The 26,111-nt window shown below is 46.7% G+C and overlaps 2 protein-coding genes across 7 annotated transcripts in view; one reads left to right on the top strand and one right to left on the bottom strand.

The window, feature by feature from the left end:
- Positions 1-7,288, bottom strand: dbr1 (debranching RNA lariats 1). 4 transcript variants are annotated; one of them, XM_041262329.1, is made up of 9 exons: positions 7,210-7,288; positions 5,485-5,755; positions 4,741-4,865; positions 4,448-4,528; positions 3,850-3,935; positions 3,132-3,356; positions 2,682-2,759; positions 1,900-2,045; positions 1-1,371 (listed from the first exon to the last, which is right to left on the bottom strand). In XM_041262329.1, the coding sequence occupies exons 2-9, from the start codon at positions 5,679-5,681 to the stop codon at positions 618-620; spliced, it is 1,692 nt and encodes a 563-aa protein (XP_041118263.1). In that variant the 5' UTR covers positions 5,682-5,755; positions 7,210-7,288; the 3' UTR covers positions 1-617. The 4 variants fall into 4 exon arrangements, with proteins under 4 accessions (XP_041118263.1, XP_041118261.1, XP_041118262.1 ...); XM_041262327.1 differs by lacking the exon at positions 7,210-7,288 and adding an exon at positions 6,367-6,559; XM_041262328.1 differs by lacking the exon at positions 7,210-7,288 and adding an exon at positions 6,321-6,559.
- The window catches only part of armc8 (armadillo repeat containing 8), a 23,978-nt gene continuing 5,116 nt past the window's right edge, over positions 7,250-26,111 (top strand). For 2 of the 3 annotated variants that reach the window (XM_041262324.1, XM_041262325.1), the window contains exons 1-15: positions 7,250-7,320; positions 9,655-9,731; positions 9,904-9,975; positions 11,865-12,007; positions 13,202-13,299; positions 13,732-13,824; positions 13,926-14,006; positions 14,285-14,360; positions 15,746-15,836; positions 16,367-16,427; positions 16,672-16,872; positions 17,097-17,192; positions 24,750-24,832; positions 25,502-25,583; positions 25,904-25,990. In XM_041262324.1, the coding sequence (XP_041118258.1) occupies positions 7,276-7,320; positions 9,655-9,731; positions 9,904-9,975; positions 11,865-12,007; positions 13,202-13,299; positions 13,732-13,824; positions 13,926-14,006; positions 14,285-14,360; positions 15,746-15,836; positions 16,367-16,427; positions 16,672-16,872; positions 17,097-17,192; positions 24,750-24,832; positions 25,502-25,583; positions 25,904-25,990 (1,386 nt within the window). In that variant the 5' untranslated portion in view covers positions 7,250-7,275. Of the gene's footprint in view, positions 7,321-7,783; positions 7,878-9,654; positions 9,732-9,903; positions 9,976-11,864; positions 12,008-13,201; positions 13,300-13,731; positions 13,825-13,925; positions 14,007-14,284; positions 14,361-15,745; positions 15,837-16,366; positions 16,428-16,671; positions 16,873-17,096; positions 17,193-24,749; positions 24,833-25,501; positions 25,584-25,903; positions 25,991-26,111 lie in introns of those variants that run through there. The other variant, XM_041262326.1, reaches the window with a different exon arrangement.

Consider the following 26,111-nt stretch of genomic DNA (forward strand, 5'->3'; position numbering starts at 1 on the left):
TAGTAGAACATAACATTTTAATGAGCTTTCCGACCTAAAATTAAAATCAGCGTCAGCAAAATCTCTTCCTCACAATTTCCTGGCGTGCGGTGGCAGTTGGGTAAAGGGACACAATACAGAGGTGTCAGCTTCAATTTTGAAGTCGATAATTGTTCATTTAAAAATGTTTGGTATTCGTGAATCTGTTCTCGGCTGCTGTTTTAAAGAGGGTTAACAGCATTCTCCAGTTTCAGCGAAACAAAACAAACAATAAAAAAGAATCCTAGACAGCCACGCTGTTCTAAAATAAAACGAAAGCACCAGGATTAGGACGGCTCCAACACCCTTGGCTCGTTCCGTGCCGCGATTAAAATAAAAGTAAAAAGGGGGGTAAGTCAAGGTTTATGAACAGACAGAAAAAATGTAAGCACTGTTTACAGACAACAATACCCTTTCAGAAAAAGAAAAGCCCACAATTACTGGAGAGCAAGTGGCCAGCGATATCTTTAAAACAATTCCTCTGAAAGGAACAGCAACAGCGTACAATCCACATGGGGCAGGGGCACTGTGCACTCAATAAAAACCCCACTGCCAAGAGAATTAAAACAAGCCGAATTAGAATAAAAACGTGACGACAATCAGCAGTCTCCCTCCTCCTCCTCCTCCTCCCCCTCCTCTCCCTGTGCAGTGTAGATGGTCTGATTCCTCCTCTTGATCTTCTTCGTACCCTCGCCCGTGGCTGCGTTCTCCCCACTGATGCGCTTGGGAGGCCGTGCTGCGCTGCTCTCTCCACTAGGGGGAGAGCTGTTCCCCTCCATGCCATCTTTTAACCCCGTCCCCTCGTGCCGTGCCGGCTCCTCATTGGTGGAATCGTTAGAGGACGACACCCCCATGGGTTCGGGCAGGCTAGCAGAGAGTGAAAAGGGGGGCCGATTCTCGATCAGCCTCTCGCTGCTGCTGGTTCTAGTGGGAGAGGGCAGGATGAGGCGTGCTGGTGGGCTCTGCATCGCCGCTGCCTCACCAACTTCCTCCTCCCACTCCTCTTCGATGGTGATCTCATCAGGGTTGACGGAGCTGGACAGCCCTGAGGTGTCAGTGGGGTATTCGCTGGGCTCCTCTGCGCTCCCTGTGCTCAGGTTATCCTCCTCCTCCTCCTCCTCCTCCTCCCAGCCTACCCCCCCAGTCCTGCATGCGTTGGGATCGGTGAGGCCCAGGCAGGCACACAGCTCTGTGGTTTGGGGGTTCACTGCATAGGTGGGCTCTCGCTGTAACTGGGGGTTGTTGGGGTCGTAGTGGGGCACCGTTGCGCTGAAGTTCTCAGGGACACGCAAGTCAGCCCCTAGGTCAGACTGGACCTCCTTCAGGCCAGACTCAGAGGCACTGTAATCCCACCTGAGAACACCAGGGGGCAGCAAACACATAGGTTAGTACAGCACTCTTTGTTTACCACTGAAATCAACTATCTGGAAATCCTAATCGGATTACCTTGGGATTACTTGTTACCCTGTGTGATTGCTATTGTTCAGTTCAGCTGCAAAAAGTACAGTACAAAAAAGCACGTAATACAGACAGTATTAATGAAGGCTCTGTGCAAGCAGTGTCAACACTGCCAAACCAAGAACAAGCTCCAACCCTAACCTGATTCATGTCTGTATCTCTCTTTTGCCTCCCCATTCACTATCCTTACTAGCTCAACTCATACAGGACAAGATTTTTCTAGGACAGATAAGAAATCTTAACCCACTCCATCCCCTCATCACTCTCCGTGTAAAGTGTCTCCACCCTCTGTCCTTAAGTCTCCACTTAATTTCCAGCTGTCCTCTGGTCCTGGTTTGTGTGCTGTGTTTAACAGTAGTGGTATAAGGGTTCACTGCGTTGTCTGGTCAGTGTTTGAGCGAGTTGTGCCAACGAGCAACTCACCGAGAGAAGAGGCCGTTGTTCTCGGGCATGTTCCAGGTCCTGGCGGTCGTGTTGATCAGGCTGGAGGTGTTCTTCAGGATAGACAGCCACTCGGGGTCGTACTCCAGCCGGTCTGAGGCACTGGGGTCCCCCTCGATATCCACTATCTGAGAGACAGCCGGGAAAATGGGTAAGGGCAGGGGAAGACACAGGGGGTGTACTTACAGGCCTGACACTGCGTTACTTGGGGTGTATAGTACTTCGTTTCCATGGCCCACTTTGGGAAAGGGGCAGAAGAAAAATGATCCGGGAAAGCTTGGATTGGATAAACACAGTATGGCCGGCAGCAGGGTTTTCAACCCAGGTTGACGGGTACAGCCTCTCATACTAGTTATAGAAGATGCCATCTCACACAGTTTGGGGGTGATGAAGTACTGTTCTGTGAAATGGTTTATTTTATAGTGAAAGACACCTCCACACAATGTAACTTATTATAAATCCCCTCCAAAAAATAAGAACTATACTAAGTGAACACTGGATTTGTGTCACATGTTCTATGCACTGGATGACACACGGAATAGGATGCACTGGTATTGTGGCAGCTCCTTCACAGTGATTCTCAATGTTTTATTTCTCGTACATGATTTCGAACAGCAACACCAGAACTGTCATTAGCACAATTGTATCAGACAGTAACAAAAGGCACCCAGTAAAATTTCCAAATCAGAAACAGACAACTCATATTTCACGCAACCACTGGTTTGCGCTCCTTTAAATCCCTGACAAGACAGGAAGCCATTCACCTGCAGGAAGTCCCGGTGAGGCAGGCACTTGTCGAGCGACAGGAACTTGGTTGCCCTCGGCAACGAGTCTTTCTGCGCCTGGAAACACAGAACACACACAAGCCTGTAACACGCTTTCATTTACTGCGATAAACTACGTGTAAATAATCTTTGAACAGCACACAGGTGGCCGAACACTGTTACTGCAAATTACTTTTCAAAATACATTTCTTACTTACAGGTTTGCAAAGTTTCTTGAATTTCTAATTTGATGACATAGTAATTTAATTAGTAATGACTTTAATTGGTCATTTAATTATTTTTACTTGTTTACTTTACTCGTTACGTTTTACTGTAACGTGGTACAAATTGCACTGTTGGTTTCTGGCTAATTCAAAATGAAAGAATATTTGATAATGTGTTTAAAAGACCAGCCCTATAAATGAATGAATGAATGAATGCGAGGCTGACCTGGTGCTGCATGTATGCTGCGAACTTGACGTGCAGGTGAGCAGAGAACCAGTACGCAGGCTGCAGGTGCTGCAGGAGCTCTGCTGCAGCCGGGCTGCCCAGCGAGTTCGACTCCACTTCCTGCCGCAGGAACGACTTCCTCTTCAGCAGCTGAGACTTGTTGCCATAGTGATAGATCCCTCGCGGCCAATCGTGAGACAGGAAGATATCCATGGGCTGCCGGATCTGAGAGAACACGGTGAGCAACGATGACCCATCGACTGCAGTGCAGACACAGACACACAGAGTTCACAGTCTTCATGAGAACTCTGCACTGAACCCCATACTGTAGCTTTACTATAAAAACTCCAGAGGGGCACGGGATGGGGAGGATCAGCACAACAATGAAAGTTGAAGTTAGACATTACAAAATGTTTAAACATTACAGGGATGTTCCTATAAGGCCAGGTTTTTCTTACCTAGTGGGGACTTTCTTGACTCTGTAAGCTCTATAACTGAGCCCCCACACACGAACACCATGCTGGGGAGCAACTCAGTGAGCAGCCCCTGAGCTAACTGCTGCTTACTTTGCCTAATGCAGAAGCACAAGGCTGCCTGCATTAAATCTGGGTGCTGCCCGACTCTTGGGAACAGTTTGCAGATGCTTTTGGCTTCGCAGTGACCTCTGCTTACGATGCTTGCTTTGAGAACTGCAGATGAAATGCAGCTTCCCCCTCACCTGCTTCAATTTGAAGACCTCAATGTTTCTCACGTGGTACGCACTCCTGACTGTCTGCTGGTCATATGGAGGGCATTCAAAGTGACCTGCATTTGAAAGGAAGCTCAGTATAAATACCTGTGCAGGAAACATGCAGAGGAAGGTTGCATCAGCTACCAACAGGTCTGTTCTGTTTGCATGGAGCACTGATGCACTTTAGCCAGTGCATCGTCTGTTTAATAAATGTACAGGTCTGTAAAACCAAACAACAAGCAAGTCCTGGATCTCACTCCTTTGCTATTAGTGTGCATGTCTGTTAAGACTTCTGCATGCTAATTTCTGGAGGGGAAAAAAACCCCAAAAAACCCAGATTCACTCAACTGATCTCTCATAACTACAGGAAAGGTAACTTTAAATAAGAGATCAGTTGAGTGACTCCCCCCTCCCCCCCAAAAAAAATAACAAGGTCAGCTGCAGTATTTCTGAAATGCAAGGCTCTTACATGACTTTCAGTTTATCCCTAATGGGACAACTTGAACAATGACATGCTGGCTGTCCCAAAGTGAGTTGGTAGACCCTGCTATGGATTGCACTGTATTACAGGGAGGTGTGCAGTTACCTTTCCTGTAGTCGTGCGACTTGAAGATCCCAGACAGCCCTCCGATCCGGACCCCTCTATACCGGACCACTCCTGCATAGCCTGGGGAGATACGACCAATATAACCAATTCATTAACAAACCAATTCATTAACCACATAAAACATTACCAATGTATCAATTAGATCACTTTCCAACATGAATTCATCTCCTGTGAGGGCAGGGAGAGAAGATCAATCACTCAATCAATCGCCAGTGGGGGCGACAGGAGGCACGGATAACGAAGCATTTCCAGTGAACGGGGCTCAGTCTTACCCAGGTAGTAGATGTTTGGTGCCACCCAGCCCCCGTAGGGCAGCTCCTGCATGTGATTGGACGCTTCGTGGTTGCCCCCCACGAAGATGGTGAGGACAGGAGCCTTCTTCTCTCCAGAGTAATACCTGGGACACACACAGCTGGTCAGTCTGGACTGTGCTGAACATATTACCATTAATATTATTATACACTACTCTGCAAGGGGCTGTGAATGCAATCTTTAATATTATTATTATTATTATACACTACTCTGCAAGGGGCTGTGAATGCAATCTTTAATATTATTATTATTATTATACACTACTCTGCAAGGGGCTGTGAATGCAATCTTTAATATTATTATTATTATGCCTGACTCTGCGAGGGGCTGTGAATATGATCATTATTATTAATATTATTATTATTATATCCGACTGCGAGGGGCTGTGAATATGAGCATCATTAATATTATTATTATACCCGAGTCTGCGAGTTCAGTAACTGTTTTGAGGATGGGCGATTGTTATTATTATTAATACTATGATCAGTGGTAGCAGTGTACTGAATCTAGAATGATTGACTCGCTTGTAGAACGTCTGTGTATTATTATTGTTATTATTAATAATATCATTACTATGACCGTGGTAGAAATGTGCTGATGATGGAATGGCTCACTTGTAGAAGGTCTGTGTATTATTATTATTATTATTATTAATATCATTACTGTGGTCGTGGTAGCAGTGTGCTGATGATGGAAAGACTCACTTGTAGAAGGTCTGCATCTGCCTGTATTTCTGCGGCACTGCCATGCACTTCATGTCGGCCTCGTTGCGCACGGCCTGGAAGTCTCCGCAGCACAGCAGCAGGTCCACCTTCACTCCCTCCTTCCTCTCCAGGAACGCGATGGTCTCGTAGATCTTATCCAGCTCGCCATGGCAACAGCCTTCCACCGCCACCTTCATCCTGACACTGAGGCAGGGAGAGCTTTCAGACACAGCTTTACCAGGGGGCTGTAGGGCTACAATTAGCTCAGACTCTGGGGAGCGAACAAGAAGAAAGAAGCAATTTACTTAGTAAAATGAAACACTCACGCACAGAGGTAGCACATAGATTTGTACAGGATACATCTTCTATCTGGATACAACATGCACTGGAAAAAACTCATACCAGAGATGGAAATATGACTCCCATTGCAGAGCACTTCACCCATTCCCGGTTTTACCACGAGCTTGACCAGACACAGTGTCTAGGTAACAAGCTCTGATGCATCTTATTAAATTCATAGCAAAGCCAGGACTGGATCAAACTGCTAGGAAATGGAGCCTTACTTCCATCTTTTTGTAAAACACTGGTTCACTGGCTGTACCATCAAGGCTACAGGAGCTAACTTAGTAAATGCGTAACATTATAAGTTTCCATACAGCTAAAATTATAACAGTTTCAATATACCTAATATTACAACAGTTTCAATACAGGGTGCAGTCGTGCCTGTTTCTGTTCCATATCTCAAAACATCTAGCTCTGAATCCATCTAAACAATCAAAAAGAACAAGGCAGTCAAGCAACTGTTGCTTGTGCGACATTAATACGTGCGTATATACCTCTTAATGTAAGGATGTATTCTGCAGCCTAATCCAGACAACATACCGTATGCATTCACAAGACCTATCGGTTAAAAAATGCGCTCCAAAACCAATTCCACATCACGCACACACACCGTCCCAGTGCAGTGAAAAGGCAGAAATGGATCAGCAATGACAACAATTAATAAAATGAAAGTAAACTAAAAGATCCTTAAAATCACCCCACCATGACAGTGTCCAAACTAAACGCCTGCGCCCTGAAGCCCAGAAAGAGGAGCTACGGTAAACGAGTTCCTGTGATTTGCTACTGCACTTTCGACATTTTCAAAGCGCACTGTTCTGATTTGATTGTCTTAAAAATACAAATAAATATGTAGGAAATACCTTATATTATTTTTTTCTAACAATTTGTACGTTATGCTTTGCAATCACAGGGGGGAAGAGAGACACCGGTGGACCTACACTGAGAATCTCTGGATACTTCTGTCAAAGTAAAGCACAACAGAATATATCTTCTAGAAACCAGTGTAAAGTACTACACGATAGATCTAGGCTGAGTGGAAACTAGACAGGGTTCGGGGAGATGACTGTAAAATTGGTTTTTGTGTTGTTGCCCAGACAGAAATATCATGTGTTTCCTTCTGTACCTTGCAAACTCTTGCTGACCTTGACAGTCCAATGGAAACCGTGGAACACAAACCTGGCGTAGCTCCCTTTTAAACGATTCCTAGTTAACCTTCAAATTAACATTCGATATAAAGCGGGAATCTTTTATTAAGATTAAAAAATAGATACATAAATAAACAAATAAAGTGTGGATAAAAACGAGATTTGGTGCGGGGAAGATAAAATCCCCCCCACGATTAAAACCAGATAGCAGATGTGTATTATTAATAACATTACCGACCGGCGAAGTAGTGTGTCTTTTTGTGGAAAGTGCTGCTCCGGTTGGGGCAGCTGTCAGGGGGAAGAGATGGCGTGTTTGTTGGAGGCCCCTCTCCGTATCAGCGTGCTATCTGTGAGTCAAACAAATTGCACAAATAAATACATGGTTGTCGTTGTTGTTTTTGTACAGCGCTTACGCAGCGCAGCGGGGCTGTGCACACTTTAAACCGGCTTTCTTATCGCAGGGGTGCGCTGAGGCAGGAAGCTCTTTCGGGTTGTGTAAATAGGAGGGCTCTCTAACGATTGCTGACACTGAATTCAGTACAAAAATGTTTTGATTCTTATTGATTACGGGCCCACTGTTGCTGAAAACGGGCTATTAGTAAATGCAATCTGCAGAAAACGCCCCTGTGCCGGAACCCGTTTGTTGTACAGAGAGGCCGGTGGTATTTTAAGGGCTTTTAAAAGGAGACGCCCCCTTGACAGCTGTAGCTGGCTAATCTTCATCTACACCGTGCAGCTCGGAATCGCAGGGGCCTGACGATCACGACATCGCTGTGTGGTTTGCTTGAGCAAGCAAGCTGTCACTTTAGTTCTTTCTAGAAACCAACTTAGTTTTTTCTTCAGTTTAATCAAAAGCCAGTCTGTTCCTTGAGCTCCGATGAATGATGTCGATTGTGACAAAACATGGTAATCATTGCAAAGACCACTTACTTGTATAGTTTGAATGAAAAACTTTGCTACGATTCAATAACCAGGCTATATCACGTTGTGCGGACCTCCCTGAAATGCCTTGTTTTCCAATGATAAATATATCATTGAATATATATTGAGTTCTAAGGAGTGGCTGATTTTAATTGACCATCATAGATTCACCCACGTGTGGTAAATTAAGGATTTGGAAATCACAACATGACCAATAATAATAATAATAAATAAATAATAATAATAATAAGTGGCTCAGTGCTGTTATATATAATGGTAATTAATTGGTAGGTGTGTCAGCGTCGCAAATCGTGATGTCAGCGCCCACGTTGGTAGATGTGTCTGTGTTTGCAGTCAGTGTGTTAAATCCAGCGCCCATGTTGGTAGATGCTGTCTGTGTTTGCAGAGCTCAAGCGCCCACGTTGGTAGATGTGTCTGTGTTTGCAGAGCGGCTCAGTGTGTTAAATCGTGATGTCAGCGCCCACGTGTGTCTGTGTTTGCAGAGCATGTGTCAGTGTGTTAAATCGTGATGTCAGCGCCCAAGTGGTAGATGTGTCTGTGTATATGTGTTGTTAAATGATGTCAGCGCCCAAGTTGTTAGCTGTGTCTGTGTTTGCAGAGCGGCTCAGTGTGTTAAATCAGATGTCAGCGCCGCACGTTGGTAGATGTGTCTGTGTTTGCAGAGCAGTGCAGTGTGTTAAATCGTGATGTCAGCGCCCACGTTAGTTAGTGTGTTAAATCAAACTACTGTAAGACAAGCAAACATACTGAGATTTTTTTAAACAGCGTCATGTCAGCCCACGTTGGTAGATGTGTCTGTGTTTGCAGAGCGGCTCAGTGTGTTAAATCGTGATGTCAGCGCCCACGTTGGTAGATGTGTCTGTGTTTGCAGAGCGGCTCAGTGTGTTAAATCGTGATGTCAGCGCCCACGTTGGTAGATGTGTCTGTGTTTGCAGAGCGGCTCAGTGTGTTAAATCGTGATGTCAGCGCCCACGTTGGTAGATGTGTCTGTGTTTGCAGAGCGGCTCAGTGTGTTAAATCGTGATGTCAGCGCCCACGTTGGTAGATGTGTCTGTGTTTGCAGAGCGGCTCAGTGTGTTAAATCGTGATGTCAGCGCCCACGTCGGTAGATGTGTCTGTGTTTGCAGAGCGGCTCAGTGTGTTAAATCGTGATGTCAGCGCCCACGTCGGTAGATGTGTCTGTGTTTGCAGAGCGGCTCAGTGTGTTAAATCGTGATGTCAGCGCCCACGTCGGTAGATGTGTCTGTGTTTGCAGAGCGGCTCAGTGTGTTAAATCGTGATGTCAGCGCCCACGTTGGTAGATGTGTCTGTGTTTGCAGAGCGGCTCAGTGTGTTAAATCGTGATGTCAGCGCCCACGTCGGTAGATGTGTCTGTGTTTGCAGAGCGGCTCAGTGTGTTAAATCGTGATGTCAGCGCCCACGTTGGTAGATGTGTCTGTGTTTGCAGAGCGGCTCAGTGTGTTAAATCGTGATGTCAGCGCCCACGTTGGTAGATGTGTCTGTGTTTGCAGAGCGGCTCAGTGTGTTAAATCGTGATGTCAGCGCCCACGTTGGTAGATGTGTCTGTGTTTGCAGAGCGGCTCAGTGTGTTAAATCGTGATGTCAGCGCCCACGTTGGTAGATGTGTCTGTGTTTGCAGAGTGGCTCAGTGTGTTAAATCGTGACGTCAGCGCCCACGTTGGTAGATGTGTCTGCGTTTGCAGAGTGGCTCAGTGTGTTAAAGCGTGTTGGTTTCCCACAGGAGGTCACAGCTAGCAGTCGCCATTATGTTGACAGACTCTTCGACCCAGACCCACAGAAAGTGCTGCTGGGAGTCATGTGAGTAGCTGCACTTTTATGAGTTTTTTTATATATATAAATAATAAAATGTATATACTGAAACAATCCCTATAGCAGCCTGGGCCTTGGCTACTAACAATACGCTGTAATTGCGAGGCTTCCCTGAATAGTGATAGTGAAGCTGTGTTTGCTGTTTGCTTTGTGTTTTCAGTGACATGAAGAATGCAGTCATCGGAAACAACAAGCAGAAGGCTAACCTGATCGTGCTGGGAGCTGTACCCAGGTAACTGTCTGCCTGGCTTGCTTTCTGTTTGAATTGTTTTTACACAGAAGTGTAGGAATGAGAGTCTTGAGAATAAGGAATAGTACAGCGGCGTGTGTGTGTGGATGTGTTATGCAAGGTTGTGGTCAATTCCTGTTTAAAATCAATTCTCAATTCTGATTCCTTCAAAGGAATTGGAATGTAATTTATAGACAGAATATTGTTGTGGTGGTTTGATCTGCTTTCATATTAAGCCAATTTAATCTGATAGTAACTTCAATATACGGGAAGTATTGTGTTGCCACTGTGAGAAGCTATTTTAAACAGAACCTGCTAATTGCGATTCTGATCAATGCTGTGTTGGAATTGATTAAAATGGAATGGGATTTGGAACTGGTTATTGATTTTGAAATGGAATTGGAATTAAAAACAGGAATTGGCCCCCAATGTAAGTATAACAATAAAATACATACATACATACATACATACATACATACATACATACATACATACATAGTGTATGTTTGTTGTTACACTTACATCTTTACCCATATGCTGTTTAGCAAAAACACTTCCATAAACACAGACAAGTGGGTTTGATTAATGCTTGTTTTGTTTCAAGTCCTCGTCATGTATTTTTTTGTAGTATTTTTGAAGGTTAGTGGTTATTCTGGAACGCTGTGTTGAACAGTCAGACTGCAGAATTGTTTTGTGAGTGTGAGAGGCAGTGTTCAGTGCTTGGAAATCAGGACTGAACAGCAGCAAAACAGCCTATCGTCAGAGCCGATGTGCTGAGTGCTTCCCTTTCACAATGGGATACAGTGGGGATCTCGTTCAGAGAGATTCTCAGGTTAGTGCCGTCACCAGATCCGATAGGAGCGTTCACGTCAGTCATGAGAGTTCATGGCAGCACACGTGTGTTTACTGTATGGAGGGAGGCTGTTATTGTCTTGTTCTCACATGTTACAGCTGCACACAAAGACCAGAAGAAAGAAAAGAGGAGATTTTTACAAAAGTGAAGTACAAATGCACAAAGGGACTGAATATTTGAGAGATGCTGGGATAATGTCATTGATAAACTCTGCCGGGGGAGGGCAAAGGTACCAGTTATAAGATTGGAAGTGCTTCGGGACAGCATCGGCTATGAAAGGCGCTCTCTTCAAGGGTTCTGCTGCTGTTGCTGTTTTTGTCAAGTCCATTGGTGTTTCTCTTCATCGGTCCACACATCAGTTCAAACCTCTGCGAGGTTAATGTCTGATGTGCATAACCAGCACACCTGACTGCTCTTACTGCAACCATTAGAGATCGTTCACTCATAAGATAAGATCATCTTCTTTTCAAGCCCCTGAATTAAAAGTATTAGCTGGTTTATTTTTGTACTTATTGGTATATTTATTGGGTGTGTTTTTCCTTTCTGAAAGTATTATGCGAATGGCAGTTTGTAGAAATGAACTTCCATTAAGCTGAGCAGGTAAATCTTGATTCCATCAGTTATTAATTGCAGGTCCGCTGCCATTGTTCTTTCAGGTGGCACTTGGATGACTTGAATTGTATTTCAGTTTTTTGAATTTGCACAGGTAACTGTGCAGGAGGTAATACACAGCACTATGAAGGGTAAACTGCGATACTAGGTCTCTAATGCGTTTCTTTATGTGTTTCTGAAAGCGGTGCCCTCCTGTTTAAAGAGCTGTTCTTGTTCTTGCACTGTGAAGGGTAAACTGCGATACTAGGTCTCTAATGCGTTTCTTTATGTGTTTCTGAAACGGTGCCCTCCTGTTTAAAGAGCTGTTCTTGTTTTTGCACTGTGAAGGGTAAACTGCGATACTAGGTCTCTAATGCGTTTCTTTATGTGTTTCTGAAACGGTGCCCTCCTGCTTAAAGAGCTGTTCTTGTTCTTGTTGCTGCGGCAGGCTGCTGTACCTCCTCCAGCAGGACTCCTCTGGCGCGGAGCTGCGGACTGAGTGTGCCGTGGTGCTGGGCAGCCTGGCCATGGGCACCGAGAACAACGTCAAGTCCCTGGTGGACTGCCACATCATCCCTGCCCTGCTGCAAGGTACTGCACTGCAGCCTTGAGCACTAGGTTTAGAGCTGAGGACTGGGAGGGAGGCAGTGTGGTGTAGTGGTTAGAGCTGAGGACTGGGAGGGAGGCAGTGTGGTCTAGTGGTTAGAGCTGAGGACTGGGAGGGAGGCAGTGTGGTCTAGTGGTTAGAGCTGAGGACTGGGAGGGAGGCAGTGTGGTCTAGTGGTTAGAGCTGAGGACTGGGAGGGAGGCAGTGTGGTCTAGTGGTTAGAGCTGAGGGACTGGGAGGGAGGCAGTGTGGTCTAGTGGTTAGAGCTGAGGGACTGGGAGGGAGGCAGTGTGGTCTAGTGGTTAGAGCTGAGGGACTGGGAGGGAGGCAGTGTGGTCTAGTGGTTAGAGCTGAGGGACTGGGAGGGAGGCAGTGTGGTCTAGTGGTTAGAGCTGAGGGACTGGGAGGGAGGCAGTGTGGTCTAGTGGTTAGAGCTGAGGACTGGGAGGGAGGCAGTGTGGTCTAGTGGTTAGAGCTGAGGACTGGGAGGGAGGCAGTGTGGTGTAGTGGTTAGAGCTGAGGACTGGGAGGGAGGCAGTGTGGTCTAGTGGTTAGAGCTGAGGACTGGGAGGGAGGCAGTGTGGTCTAGTGGTTAGAGCTGAGGACTGGGAGGGAGGCAGTGTGGTCTAGTGGATAGAGCTGAGGACTGGGAGGGAGGCAGTGTGGTCTAGTGGTTAGAACTGAGGACTGGGAGGGACAGTGTGAGCTAGTGGTTAGAGCTGAGAGATTGGGAGGGAAGTAGTGTGGTCTAGAGCAGTGTTTTTCAATCCTGGTCCTGGAGATCCACTGTAGCTGCTAGTTTTCATTCCAACTGAGCTCTCAATTACTGAACTAGACCCTTCATTGAACTGATCATTTGCATAATTAGACCTTTATAATTGTTTTCAGCTCTTAACAGTTGCAGAGTTCAAGTTAGCTGAAACATTTTATAAGTAACTTGAACTCTGCAACTGTTTAACAGCTGAAAACAATTAAAGAGGTCTAATGAGCAAATTTTCAGTTTAATTAAGGGTCTAGTTGGAATGAAAACCAGCAGATACAGGGGGTCCCCAGGACCAGGGTTGAAAAACACTGGTCTAGGGGATTCAGCTAGAGGACTGGGAGGGAGTTGTATGTGTTTGTGTGTCAGTCCTGACCTCTCTCCCTCTCTCTTCTCTTTCTCTCTGTCTCTCTGGCAGGTCTTCTCTCTCAGGATCTCAAGTTCATTGAAGCTTGTCTGCGCTGCTTGCGGACGGTCTTCATCAGCACTGTCACTCCTGTGCAGCTCCTCTACACGGTGAGACACAGCTTGAGTCAGTCACTGTCAACTCTTTAAAAATAGAGCATTTACGCTCAGTTAATATTGCAGGGAGGAACATTTTTTAAATGGTTTAGAACTGAGGAAGCCTGGTACAAAGCTTTTCACCACAAATAGTCATCAGCAAAGTTGTAGGGAGGAACGTTTTTTAAATGGTTTAGAACTGAGGAAGCCTGGGACAAAGCTTTTCACCACAAATAGTCATCAGCAAAGTTGTACTTATTTTTTTCAACAAGGAAAATAATCCCAAATAAAGTTACCATGCCAAAGATAAACCGCTGAAACATTTAATTTAGTGGCTTTATATAGTCTTAGGTTGCTTCTGTTAAGATGCTTTGTAAGTAACAGTGGCTGTGTTTGTATGTGTTGATGGTTTCTTTTCTCTCTCTGTGTCTCTCTGTGTGCTTGCAGGACGCAGCAGTGATCCCTCACCTCATGTCTTTGTTAAGCCGGTCGAGACGCACGCAGGAGTACACCTGTCAGATCTTCTGTCACTGCTGCAAGGTACTGCTTCTCAGGGTTCTAGTGACCGTTCAGTGAAGTCAGCTTCAGGCTATTCCAGTGGTTATCCTACGTAGCTCCTAAACGTTTGTGAATCTTTTCAGACTCCAGACCATCAGACAATACTCTACAACCACGGGGCTATCCAGAACATTGCACACCTCCTGATCTCCTCTTCATACAAGGTGAAGCCCCTGAGCAGAGCAGTGTGGTCCCAGTGTGTTGCCTCTGTACTTAACAGTACAATAATAATAATAATAATAATATATTGACATTACATTATAAGGGCCCTTTACTAATTCACATGTGTGTCACAGTTTTGTTTCTTTTTTTAAGTCAGATGTTGAAATAGAGGGAGCTCTTTCTATAAAAGCTTGTTTAACTCTTCGAGGAGGATCGCTTCCCAGCTGCTTTGTTTATTCTGGTCTTCAAACTGATGCTGGTTTTGTTTCTCGTCTTGCAGGTACAAATGCAGGCACTGAAATGCTTCTCAGTCCTGGCCTATGAAAACCCTCAGGTCTCCATGACTCTGGTGAATGGTGAGTTCTCTCTGCCTCTCCACTCTGTACCCACCCTACCCTAACCCTAACCTAACCCTAACCCTCCACTCTCTCTCTCTCTGCCTCTCCACTCTGTACCCACCCTAACCCTAACCCTCTCTCTCTCTCTCTCTCCCTCTCCACTCTGTACCCACCCTAACCCTAACCCTAACCCTAACCCTCTCTCTCTCTCTCTGCCTCTCCACTCTGTACCCACCCTAATCCTAACCCTAACCCTCTCTCTCTGCCTCTCCACTCTGTACCCACCCTAACCCTAACCCTAACCCTCTCTCTCTCTCTCTCTCTCTCCACTCTATACCCACCCTAATCCTAACCCTAACCCTCTCTCTCTCTCTCTGCCTCTCCACTCTGTACCCACCCTAATCCTAACCCTAACCCTCTCTCTCTCTCTGCCTTTCCACTCTGTACCCAACCCTAACCCTAACCCTCTCTCTCTCTCTCTGCCTCCCTCTCTCCCACTCCCTCTCTAACTCTCCACTCTGTATCTCCATCTGTACCCACCCTAAATCCCACCCTAACCCTCTCCTCTCTCTATCTCTCTCTCTCTACTCTTGACTAACCCTCTCTCTCCCTAACCCTCTAACCCTAACTCTCTCTCTCTGCCTCTCCACTCTGTACCCTAACCCTAACCCTAACCCTCTCCTCTCCCTAACCCCTACCCACCCTAACCCTAACCCTCCCTCTCTCTCTCTCTCTGCTCTCCACTCTGTACCCACCCTAACCCTAACCCTAACCCTAACCCTAACCTCTCTCTCTCTGCCTCTCCACTCTGTACCCACCCTAACCCTAACCCTAACCCAACTCTGACACCTCCTAGACGGAGACCTGGACTCTTGGGACCCCCCCTAACCCTAACCCTAACCCTAACCCTCTCCCTAACCCTAACCCTAACCCTAACCCTAACCCTCTCTCTCTCTCTCTGCCTCTCCACTCTGTACCCACCCTAATCCTAACCCTAACCCTCTCTCTCTCTCTCTGCCTCTCCACTCTGTACCCACCCTAATCCTAACCCTAACCCTCTCTCTCTCTCTCTGCCTCTCCACTCTGTACCCACCCCAACCCGAATCCTAACCCTAACCTCTCTCTCTCTGCCTCTCCACTCTGTGCCGCCCCAACCCGAAACCTAACCCTAACCTCTCTCTCTCTCTCTGCCTCTCCACTCTGTACCCTCCCTAACCCTAACCCCAACCCGAACCCTAACCCTAACCTCTCTCTCTCTGCCTGTCCACTCTGTACCCTCCCTCAGCAAGTGCCTGTAAACAAGCCTCCAACACTTCACATAGTTCTGTATTAGATTGCAGCGTGAGTGTTTAACTGTGAGCGTGCTGTCTAACCCCCTGTCCCTCTCCCTGTCTGTGTTTCAGTGCTGGTGGATGGAGAGCTGCTATCTCAGGTGTTCGTCAGGATGATGCAGAGGGACAAGCCCATTGAAATGCAGCTCACAGCAGCCAAATGGTAAGTGTCTCTGAGTGTGGGGTGTCTCTCTGCTGCCTGGGCAGTGCGTGCATTGCAGACCTCATCTCCCAGTCTGTCGCTCGGCATTTAGGGTTCCAGGTCCTTCACTGTGGAACGCACTTCCAGGTTCTGTTCGGAATGCTGAGTCAATCACTAGTTTTAAATCCAAGCTGAAAATATTCTGTTTTCTAATAGTCTTTTAATAGAGAGCAGTTTAGAGCTCTTTTTCGTTCTACTGTATATCTGAAGATTAGTGGTTGGACTGTACATGTACTGGGATCGTTGGGCTGCATACGAAGGACACTGTAGAAAATAAATTTGTATGTTATGGGATTAGTTATGGCCGTGAGGGTTGATTTCCAAACAAGAGGTTTCATTTTGTAAATTCCTTTAAATATTCCCTGAAAAAAAAAAAAAAGGTATTTCTCTGCAGACCCCATTGTCCATTCAAGCCCCTGAACCCCCATCGCTGTATCGATGTGCTGATCTGAATACAGATCTATGCTGTTCTCTCTGTTCTGTTCCCCCAGCCTAACGTATATGTGCAGAGCTGGAGCCATCCGGACTGATGATAACTGCATTGTGTTAAAGGTGGGTGGACGCTGTGCTGTTTTAACAAAGAAATGCTGGCCTGAATAATTCAGTCAAGGTCTGTGTTGCTGAACCCTGTCCTCTCAAAGATGTTGTTCCTCCACCATCTGTCACACTTACATTGTTGCATATATCTAGAGCATGACTTATTCAATTAGAATTACAACTTTTCTTGGCTAATCTGTACTGTTCAGAGCGAAGGTTCAGTGCCTCAGTGTTAATGATCTCCTCTTTCCTGTCTCAGACTCTGCCCTGTCTGGTGCGCATGTGCAGTAAAGAGCGCTTGCTGGAGGAGAGGGTGGACGGCGCAGAGACGCTGGCCTATCTGATTGAGCCGGACGTGGAGCTGCAAAGAATCGCCAGCATCACTGACCACCTGATCGCCATGCTCGCTGACTATTTCAAATACCCCAGCTCTGTCAGCGCCATCACAGACATCAAGCGGGTAAGAGGCTTAACTTTCAGTGTGATTGCTGTCTGTACGGTGTGCAGTGTGATTGCTGCTTGTGCAGTATCCAGCCCCTCAGTGTGATTGCTGCCTGTGCGGTATCCAGCCCCTCAGTGTGATTGCTGCCTGTGCGGTATCCAGTCCCTCAGTGTGATTGCTGCCTGTGCGGTATCCAGACCCTCAATGTGACTGCTGCCTGTGCTCTTCCCCTCTCACTACAGCTGGACCATGACCTGAAGCATGCCCACGAGCTGCGACAGGCGGCCTTCAAGTTGTACGCATCTCTGGGGGCAAACGACGAGGACATCCGGAAGAAGGTGAGTCTGGGGGAGGGGCGCCCCCCTACCCTGTCCGCAGGACGGACCACCTGAGAGGGACACAAGGGACATTAGAGAGAGACAGACGCTCACACACACACACACACGCACTGCAAGCGCTCGCATGCGTTGTGAGCCTGCTCTGTGAGAATGAATGAGACCACTCTGTCGGGTGAGCATGGGACAGCCACAGAAATGCCAATCCAGTGCTGCTTCAGTGTCTGAGCACTTGTCTAAATGCTGTTTATCTCAAGCACTTTTACTGCATGAACGCAAAGGGTCATTATTTGCCTTCTCTCATATTCTTTTCTTTCTTTTATCAATTTAAAACGATGCTTCTCAATTCTTGTGAAGGATGCTACTTTGGGTTTTGCTATTGTACGATTGTATTTTTATTTATTTTTAATTTTTTTATAAATCCTGCTTTCCTTTCATTCCATCCAATCAGGGGTAAAAAAAAAAAAAACCTGCAGTATATCCATATATATCTGAAATATTGTCGTTTTTATATGATTGCAAGTTTGAACCTGTATGCTCTGCCGATGTGTAGTAGTAGCCTGTGTGGATTTTGTTTTGTGATGATGATGGTGATTTTTAATATTATTAATGCTGATATTGCTGATGGTGGTTATGTTTGGTGATGCTGCTGTGCTCTGCTGATATGAATAAAGCTCTGTGCAATCACTCTGTTTCTCTCATGGGAAGTGGTGTTCTCAGCTCTCTGCGATTTCTAATGAAACAAGTGGATCTGTCGTAGGCAGATAGCACTGACTTCCACTTAACAGAATAGCAAGGCATCCAGCAAAGCAGCCTGCTAAATGACAACAGAGAGGCTTCAGTCCCTCAGCAATGAGTGGAAATGATGGAGATTTTGCCTTCTGCCTACAACAGCTAAACATACTGTACTGTACAGTCTGGAGCCACAGCCTAAATAGAACAATGTCACAACTGACATCTACTGCTTAATTCACAAGCATTTACAATCGGGCTGGGACCAGCGATGCATTTCCAAGAGGGTCATCCATGACTTTCTAAACGAACACAGGGATGGAAATAAGGCTCCTGCTGCACAGCAGTTTCACCCATTCCTGGTTTTAATGCGAGCTTAACAAGATTAACAACAGTGTGTCTGTGACAAGCTCAGATGTGTCTTATTAAACTCATAGTGAAACCAGGAATGGATCAAACTGCTATGGAACAAGACTCTTGTTGACATCCCTGGAACAATTATTAAAACTTCTACCTTATAGACCATGGTGGGAATTACAGAGCTATAATCCTGCCTGCTAGAGTGGTTCCAGAATTCTTGATCACCCAGTTTATTAAACAAACAAACAAGCAAACAGAAAGCCTCTGGACACAGAGGGGCTGCTTTGTCTTCTGTCAGGCTGTATACAGAATCACACAACAAGACAGGGGGGTCTCTGAGGAATGAACACGTTCAAAATGCTGGAAACCAATCAGAACACTCAGAGCGCTGGCACTTCTTGATAAATCACTGCGGCTGGGTTTGTGTTAGACTAAATATGAAATAATTCCCTTTAAAAACAGAGTGCTGTATAAACACTGAGGCTGAACTGTCTATTAGGCATCATTGACAGTAGTTAAACAGCTTAGTAAACATGTAACACTTGGCTACTGATTAAATGCTACTCTTTTAACACCCCTGCAGTAGAAACAGATTTAATCTCCTTAGCTGCTGCCCGGATCAAGCTGACGTGCAGTAGCTTGTAGCAGTAGCTCCAGTGTGGGTGAGGAATCGGGGAGTAGACAGGTACAGACAGAGAGCTGAGTAACGCTGCACCAAGCCTGGCCAGTGTGCAGCTCCAGTGTGGGTGAGGAATCGGGGAGTAGACAGGTACAGACAGAGAGCTGAGTAACGCTGCACCAAGCCTGGCCAGTGTGCAGCTCCAGTGTGGGTGAGGAATCGGGGAGTAGACAGGTACAGACAGAGAGCTGAGTAACGCTGCACCAAGCCTGGCCAGTGTGCAGCTCCAGTGTGGGTGAGGAATCGGGGAGTAGACAGGTACAGACAGAGATCTGAGTAACGCTGCACCAAGCCTGGCCAGTGTGCAGCTCCAGTGTGGGTGAGGAATCGGGGAGTAGACAGGTACAGACAGAGATCTGAGTAACGCTGCACCAAGCCTGGCCAGTGTGCAGCTCCAGTGTGGGTGAGGAATCGGGGAGTAGACAGGTACAGACAGAGATCTGAGTAACGCTGCACCAAGCCTGGCCAGTGTGCAGCTCCAGTGTGGGTGAGGAATCGGGGAGTAGACAGGTACAGACAGAGAGCTGAGTAACGCTGCACCAAGCCTGGCCAGTGTGCAGCTCCAGTGTGGGTGAGGAATCGGGGAGTAGACAGGTACAGACAGAGAGCTGAGTAACGCTGCACCAAGCCTGGCCAGTGTGCAGCTCCAGTGTGGGTGAGGAATCGGGGAGTAGACAGGTACAGACAGAGATCTGAGTAACGCTGCACCAAGCCTGGCCAGTGTGCAGCTCCAGTGTGGGTGAGGAATCGGGGAGTAGACAGGTACAGACAGAGATCTGAGTAACGCTGCACCAAGCCTGGCCAGTGTGCAGCTCCAGTGTGGGTGAGGAATCGGGGAGTAGACAGGTACAGACAGAGATCTGAGTAACGCTGCACCAAGCCTGGCCAGTGTGCAGCTCCAGTGTGGGTGAGGAATCGGGGAGTAGACAGGTACAGACAGAGATCTGAGTAACGCTGCACCAAGCCTGGCCAGTGTGCAGCTCCAGTGTGGGTGAGGAACCGGGGAGTAGACAGGTACAGACAGAGATCTGAGTAACGCTGCACCAAGCCTGGCCAGTGTGCAGCTCCAGTGTGGGTGAGGAATCGGGGAGTAGACAGGTACAGACAGAGATCTGAGTAACGCTGCACCAAGCCTGGCCAGTGTGCAGCTCCAGTGTGGGTGAGGAATCGGGGAGTAGACAGGTACAGACAGAGATCTGAGTAACGCTGCACCAAGCCTGGCCAGTGTGCAGCTCCAGTGTGGGTGAGGAATCGGGGAGTAGACAGGTACAGACAGAGATCTGAGTAACGCTGCACCAAGCCTGGCCAGTGTGCAGCTCCAGTGTGGGTGAGGAATCGGGGAGTAGACAGGTACAGACAGAGATCTGAGTAACGCTGCACCAAGCCTGGCCAGTGTGCAGCTCCAGTGTGGGTGAGGAATGGGGAGTAGACAGGTACAGACAGAGAGCTGAGTAACGCTGCACCAAGCCTGGCCAGTGTGCAGCTCCAGTGTGGGTGAGGAATCGGGGAGTAGACAGGTACAGACAGAGAGCTGAGTAACGCTGCACCAAGCCTGGCCAGTGTGCAGCTCCAGTGTGGGTGAGGAATCGGGGAGTAGACAGGTACAGACAAGATCTGAGTAACGCTGCACCAAGCCTGGCCGGTGTGCAGCTCCAGTGTGGGTGAGGAATCGGGGAGTAGACAGGTACAGACAGAGATCTGAGTAACGCTGCACCAAGCCTGGCCAGTGTGCAGCTCCAGTGTGGGTGAGGAATTGGGGAGTAGACAGGTACAGACAGAGATCTGAGTAACGCTGCACCAAGCCTGGCCAGTGTGCAGCTCCAGTGTGGGTGAGGAATCGGGGAGTAGACAGGTACAGACAGAGATCTGAGTAACGCTGCACCAAGCCTGGCCAGTGTGCAGCTCCAGTGTGGGTGAGGAATCGGGGAGTAGACAGGTACAGACAGAGATCTGAGTAACGCTGCACCAAGCCTGGCCAGTGTGCAGCTCCAGTGTGGGAATGAGGACAGACAGAGATCTGAGGGAGTAGAGCTCCAGGTACAGACAGAGAGCTGAGTAACGCTGCACCAAGCCTGGCCAGTGTGCAGCTCCAGTGTGGGTGAGGAATCGGGGAGTAGACAGGTACAGACAGAGAGCTGAGTAACGCTGCACCAAGCCTGGCCAGTGTGCAGCTCCAGTGTGGGTGAGGAATCGGGGAGTAGACAGGTACAGACAGAGAGCTGAGTAACGCTGCACCAAGCCTGGCCAGTGTGCAGCTCCAGTGTGGGTGAGGAATCGGGGAGTAGACAGGTACAGACAGAGAGCTGAGTAACGCTGCACCAAGCCTGGCCAGTGTGCAGCTCCAGTGTGGGTGAGGAATCGGGGAGTAGACAGGTACAGACAGAGAGCTGAGTAACGCTGCACCAAGCCTGGCCAGTGTGCAGCTCCAGTGTGGGTGAGGAATCAGGGCAGTGGTCTGAGGGTTACATTTTAATCAATTGTAGCAACTTTGTCAAAAGTACCAGATAACAAAACAAACGACAGTGATAAACCTGCATGCCTATAAACCAATAACAAAAATCTCTGAAAAAAAAAATCAAATAAAATGATGAAAAACTCAAAGGACTCATGCTTGCATAATCTAACGAACAGCATTCTTCATGATTCTGAAGTCCAGCTGAAAAGCAGACTAAGCAGTAGGGCTCTGTGGGCACATGAACCTTTGCTTAAAAAAAAAAAAAAAAAAGACATAAAAGAAGCAGTCTTGTTTTAGGTGAAGGGTTCAGCCAGTCGCTTCCGTGGGACATGAGCGCAGCAGAATCCTCTAGACCCAAGCCTTTTCACGTGCAGGACTCTGCAGCTTTCATGCAGAGGAGTGAAGGGAACCCAGGCAACTCAGGAGATATAGCCCCCAAAAAGCACTGAGGCTCCTGATACTGTGACAGGGCAGCAGAGAAAGCCAATCTCCACCAAACTATCTTTTGACTTTTTTTTTTTGAATTGCAGAAGAGGATTTTGCAGTTGAGCTGTGCCGGTACACAGTCAAGCACTAGGTGGTGCTGTGGAGGCAGTGTACAGCAAAAAACAAGGGAGGACAAGGATCCCTTCATTTTAATCTCAAAGCGCTGTTTATTGTGCTTTGTGTTGTGCAAGAGCCTCTCCACAGATTTGAACCTGCAAAATTTTAAAGGATATTACTAATAATAAAAATGGCACCGTGGGACTGTTACAAATGGTCCAGGAGATGTAACCGATTTATCCAATAATTAGCTAACTTAAATAGAATAAAAACGCTGTGCAAATATAAAGGGTTTAGAGTGTACTCTGCACTTGGAAACAGCTGCCCATGGAGTCTGCAAAGTGTTGGAATGGGTTCTGATAGAGAGTGGTGGGGTCCCCTTGCCTGGAGAGCCTGGCCAGGTGCATCCTTCAGGACTCCAAATACGAGACCGAGATCGGGCGAGATGGCAGGGCAAGTATCACTGGATATCACATGTGGTGCAGCTCTGTCTGCAGTTATGTGCAGCAGCAGGGAGGATGCCAACGCCCATATTTGTGGATTTGCCCCCTCGCCCAATCACCAAATCTCTGTCCAGTTGAAACCACAGAGGATGGACTTGAACCGTGTCCAGAGAGGGCAAGCCAGCCTGATCTCTTTTTTTTGTTTCTTGGGGAAGAATATATTAACATTGGATGGGAAATGTTTGAGAATGCATGTTTGTTTTCAATTAAGCCAAGTGTGGGGGGTGAGCAGAAATGAGACCTTTCAGACTAATGCAAGGCATGTCTGACAAAGCTTGGGTGTCTAGTAAATTAAACCTGCTGTAAAACCTGCTAAGTCTAAGGCTGCTATTCTCAGTGGAGTCTTGTTTCTTAACCTCAGCTGTGTTCCAGCCCAGTCACTTTTCAAAGCATGAGAAGCCGTACAGTTTTGGGTGCTGCAACAAGGCAACTGGTGCATTTAAGTTTTTGTTGTTTCAATGGGAAGGTGAGTTTGTTTTTCAGTCTCCAAGTACAAGGCTAGTCTAGGATGAGTCAGTATGTTGAGTTGATTCCATTAGAACTGAGCTTCTGGGGGAGAGACAGAACAGGCAGTAGAGCAAGGCAGTCCTGGGTTCAGATCTCAGTTTGGCATGCACCTCCTATAGTCTCAGTTTTTCTGTAGAATCAGCCCAGTAGCACTGCTGTTAAAATGATGCTGATGGTTCTCTTTTGAAGGTAAGTGGGGTTCTCGTAACTTCATTGTGCTGAATGCAATGCTTTGTTATTGGGCCACGTTTTGATGCAACAGCTATTTTGCTTGTGCTATCATTTGGTCGACGACGTGGCAGTTCAGTCCAGCGACAGACTGCTCTACATTGACAGTTTTTCAGAAGCGCAAAAGGAAGAGGTTTGTTGGAGTGTGTTGCAATGCCCTGGTCTTGATAATAGACCCAGACCTGTCCCGCAGACACTGTTCTGGACTTCAAGGTTTCCATGTAGCTTTCAATGCTTTTTTATTTTCATTTCACTTCCTTTGGACAAAAAAAATGTATGAGGTACAAAACCCCTTGGGACACATTTTTATCTATTATATTAATTGCTTTTGGAAAGGAGAAAAGTTACAGTTCAGTTACAAAACTGAGAATCAAGCAGCTCCAGAGTGCTTAGAGGCCCTTGAGTTGCAGCATTCTGCCGCAGTGTTCTAGTGTTGAAGAAGATGAACAGGTGTTCCGAGATCAGCAGGTGCGTCGTCGTCTTTGAACTGTTCTAGTCGGTGTTAAACATTAATTGGGGTTTTACTTACCGACCTGCCAAAACCTTGTCCATGTTAATTGTATTTTAAAATGTTCAAGTCCGCGTTTAATTGAAATAAAGTGCGTTGGGATTCTTCAGTGAAGGTATTTATTTTGATGTGACTGCTTGTGGCACAAGGCATGGAAAGTCAAGCAGAAACCCAGTCTGTGGGTGCTATATATATATTTTTTTATAGAGTTTATATTTAGAATGTGTTTTTTACATTATCTGATATTCAGAAACGCTGTGTTGCAGAACGCTGAAGTTCAATAATGTAATGCTGCCATGGGTCGTATTTTCAAAGGTTTTGATCTTTATTAACTCTTAGGAGAAAATCCAGCATGAATATTACAAATCAGAGAAGCCCCCCTGAAGTGAGTATATGGGTTAGTTGTTTGGTTCTAAGGCTGTTTTTTTTTTTTTTTTTTTTTTTTTTTTATGGAGTACACGAGGAAGCTCTCCATCTGTCCTGTTGACTTTAACAGGTACAGCAACTGATACCTGGAAAATCAGAGAGTGTAGCTGATATTGTGAGATACATTGTTGACTGCGTAATTGATCGTAGATCTCCCAGTTTAAAAGGTTACAAAACATCCTCCAAGAATGACATTGCTTTACCTTTTATTGTTCTCTGTGTTATTCGTATTGTTGCTCTGCGTTTTTCAACATTATCACATACTCTGCTGGAAATCTTGTGAACGTTGTTAGTCTATCCAGGTCATGCTTCCATCACAGCTCCCAAGAAATAATGATGGCTGATTTATGACCCGAGTGTATTCTATTTAAGTTAGCTATAGAACGTTCTATAACCCACAATATACATTTCTGGTTATAACTGAACCGCTGAATATTTTCAAGTCTTGCAGTGATCTTCTAGGGGTGTCTGCTGGGTTTCTCTGGTCACTCCCTCGAAGGAGGGGAGCAGACTGGCGATGTGTGGCGCGGCATGTTGTTATTATTGTTGTTATCTTGACTGTCTCCTTGCTGCTCTCCCTGCTGTATGAATTTATGCAGCCCTAACCTCTCTCCCTTAGATAATTGAAACTGAGAATATGATGGACCGAATTGTCAGTGGATTGTCAGAGTCTAGTATCAAGGTGCGGTTAGCAGCCGTCAGGTAGGCAACTCTTCTCTACTTTCTCTTCTCTCCACACTGTCTGCTGGGTGACTCCCTTTCCCAGCACCCCCACCCCTGTGAGCCACCTCTGTGAACCCAGCAGGGGGGTACACCTATCCTGGATAGATATGCCAGAGCTTGACTCTCTCCAGCATTGTCACATTGTTAAACAGAGCTGTCTGATTTGTAACGCTTTTACTCGTTACACTACACTTGCACGTGCAGCTTCACAGTAACCAGGCTGTAACTAGATCAAGCCTATTGGGTGAAGGGGGGGTCCCATCTCGGTTTGGGGTCACCTGTGTGTTCCGTGCAGTGTAATGTGATCCTGTCAGCAAATACGGCGATGTGACGATTCAGGATGTTTAGTAGATCGGATTGTTTTTGCTTCTGTCTAGTTGTCTTAAATATTTTTCTTTGCCTTCAAACTGTTTCTCACTTACCTGTTTTTCTGCCCTAAAATAACCGCTCTTTGTCTCCAGCAGTGTGCTGTAGTGTACTGTCTTACTCACATTTCAGACCTGTTCAGTGTTTGTTCTGTGGAGTGCACTTGAGTATTCAAGGCAGTGGGAGCTCAGTGGGAGTTGATCTCGGAGGGCCAGTGAATGCTGCTGATGTCATGTCGTCTTTCTCCTCTCCTCTCCTCTCCTCTCCTCCACTCCTCTCCAGGTGTCTGCACAGCCTGTCTCGCTCTGTTCAGCAGCTCCGGACCAGCTTCCAGGACCATGCTGTGTGGAAACCGCTGATGAAGGTGAGGAGAGGGAGAGGCAAAGAGGGGTCAAACCTGCAAGTTGAATAGACAGTCGTTTTGGCAAATGCTTTCGTTAGTGTTCAAGCTTCTTGTTTTGTACAGTGACATTTTCAGGCAATATTCCACCAGAACAGCCTTGATTTTTAGCAGCTTGGATAAAACTGTTGAAAATGTCACCTGGAGCTACTAGGCATTGCATTCTGTATCGTGTTCCAAAAAAGAATGGACTGTGTAAAGGCCACTCCGTCCTGAAATACACACTCATATACATTCTGTCCCTTCTCTCTCGCTCCCTCCCTCTCTCTTCCTCTACCCCCTAGCTGTTACAGAACGCTCCGGAAGAGGTCCTGGTCATGGCCTCCTCCACACTGTGCAACCTGCTGCTTGAGTTCTCCCCCAGCAAGGAGGTGAGTCTGAGCAAGAGGACTCATGCACAGTAACAGAGCAATCCTTCACTACTGTGTGCAGGGTTAGGGGGGTTGCTTTGCCCTCTATGCATATGATGATAGTTAACAAGTACTGGTGTCA

This window comes from Polyodon spathula, chromosome 10 (assembly GCF_017654505.1).
Source record: "Polyodon spathula isolate WHYD16114869_AA chromosome 10, ASM1765450v1, whole genome shotgun sequence".
Taxonomy (NCBI): Eukaryota; Metazoa; Chordata; class Actinopteri; order Acipenseriformes; family Polyodontidae; genus Polyodon; species Polyodon spathula.

What these genes read in the sequence shown, in the direction of transcription:
- dbr1 (XM_041262329.1), bottom strand. Translation starts at nt 5,681, where the DNA reads ATGAAGGTGGCGGTGGAAGGCTGTTGCCATGGCGAGCTGGATAAGATC. An exon ending in GTCGCACGACTACAGGAAAG is followed by an intron (nt 3,936 to 4,447) that starts GTAACTGCACAC and finishes TTTCAAATGCAG; the next exon opens with GTCACTTTGAATGCCCTCCA. An exon ending in AACAACGGCCTCTTCTCTCG is followed by an intron (nt 1,372 to 1,899) that starts GTGAGTTGCTCG and finishes TGGTGTTCTCAG; the next exon opens with GTGGGATTACAGTGCCTCTG.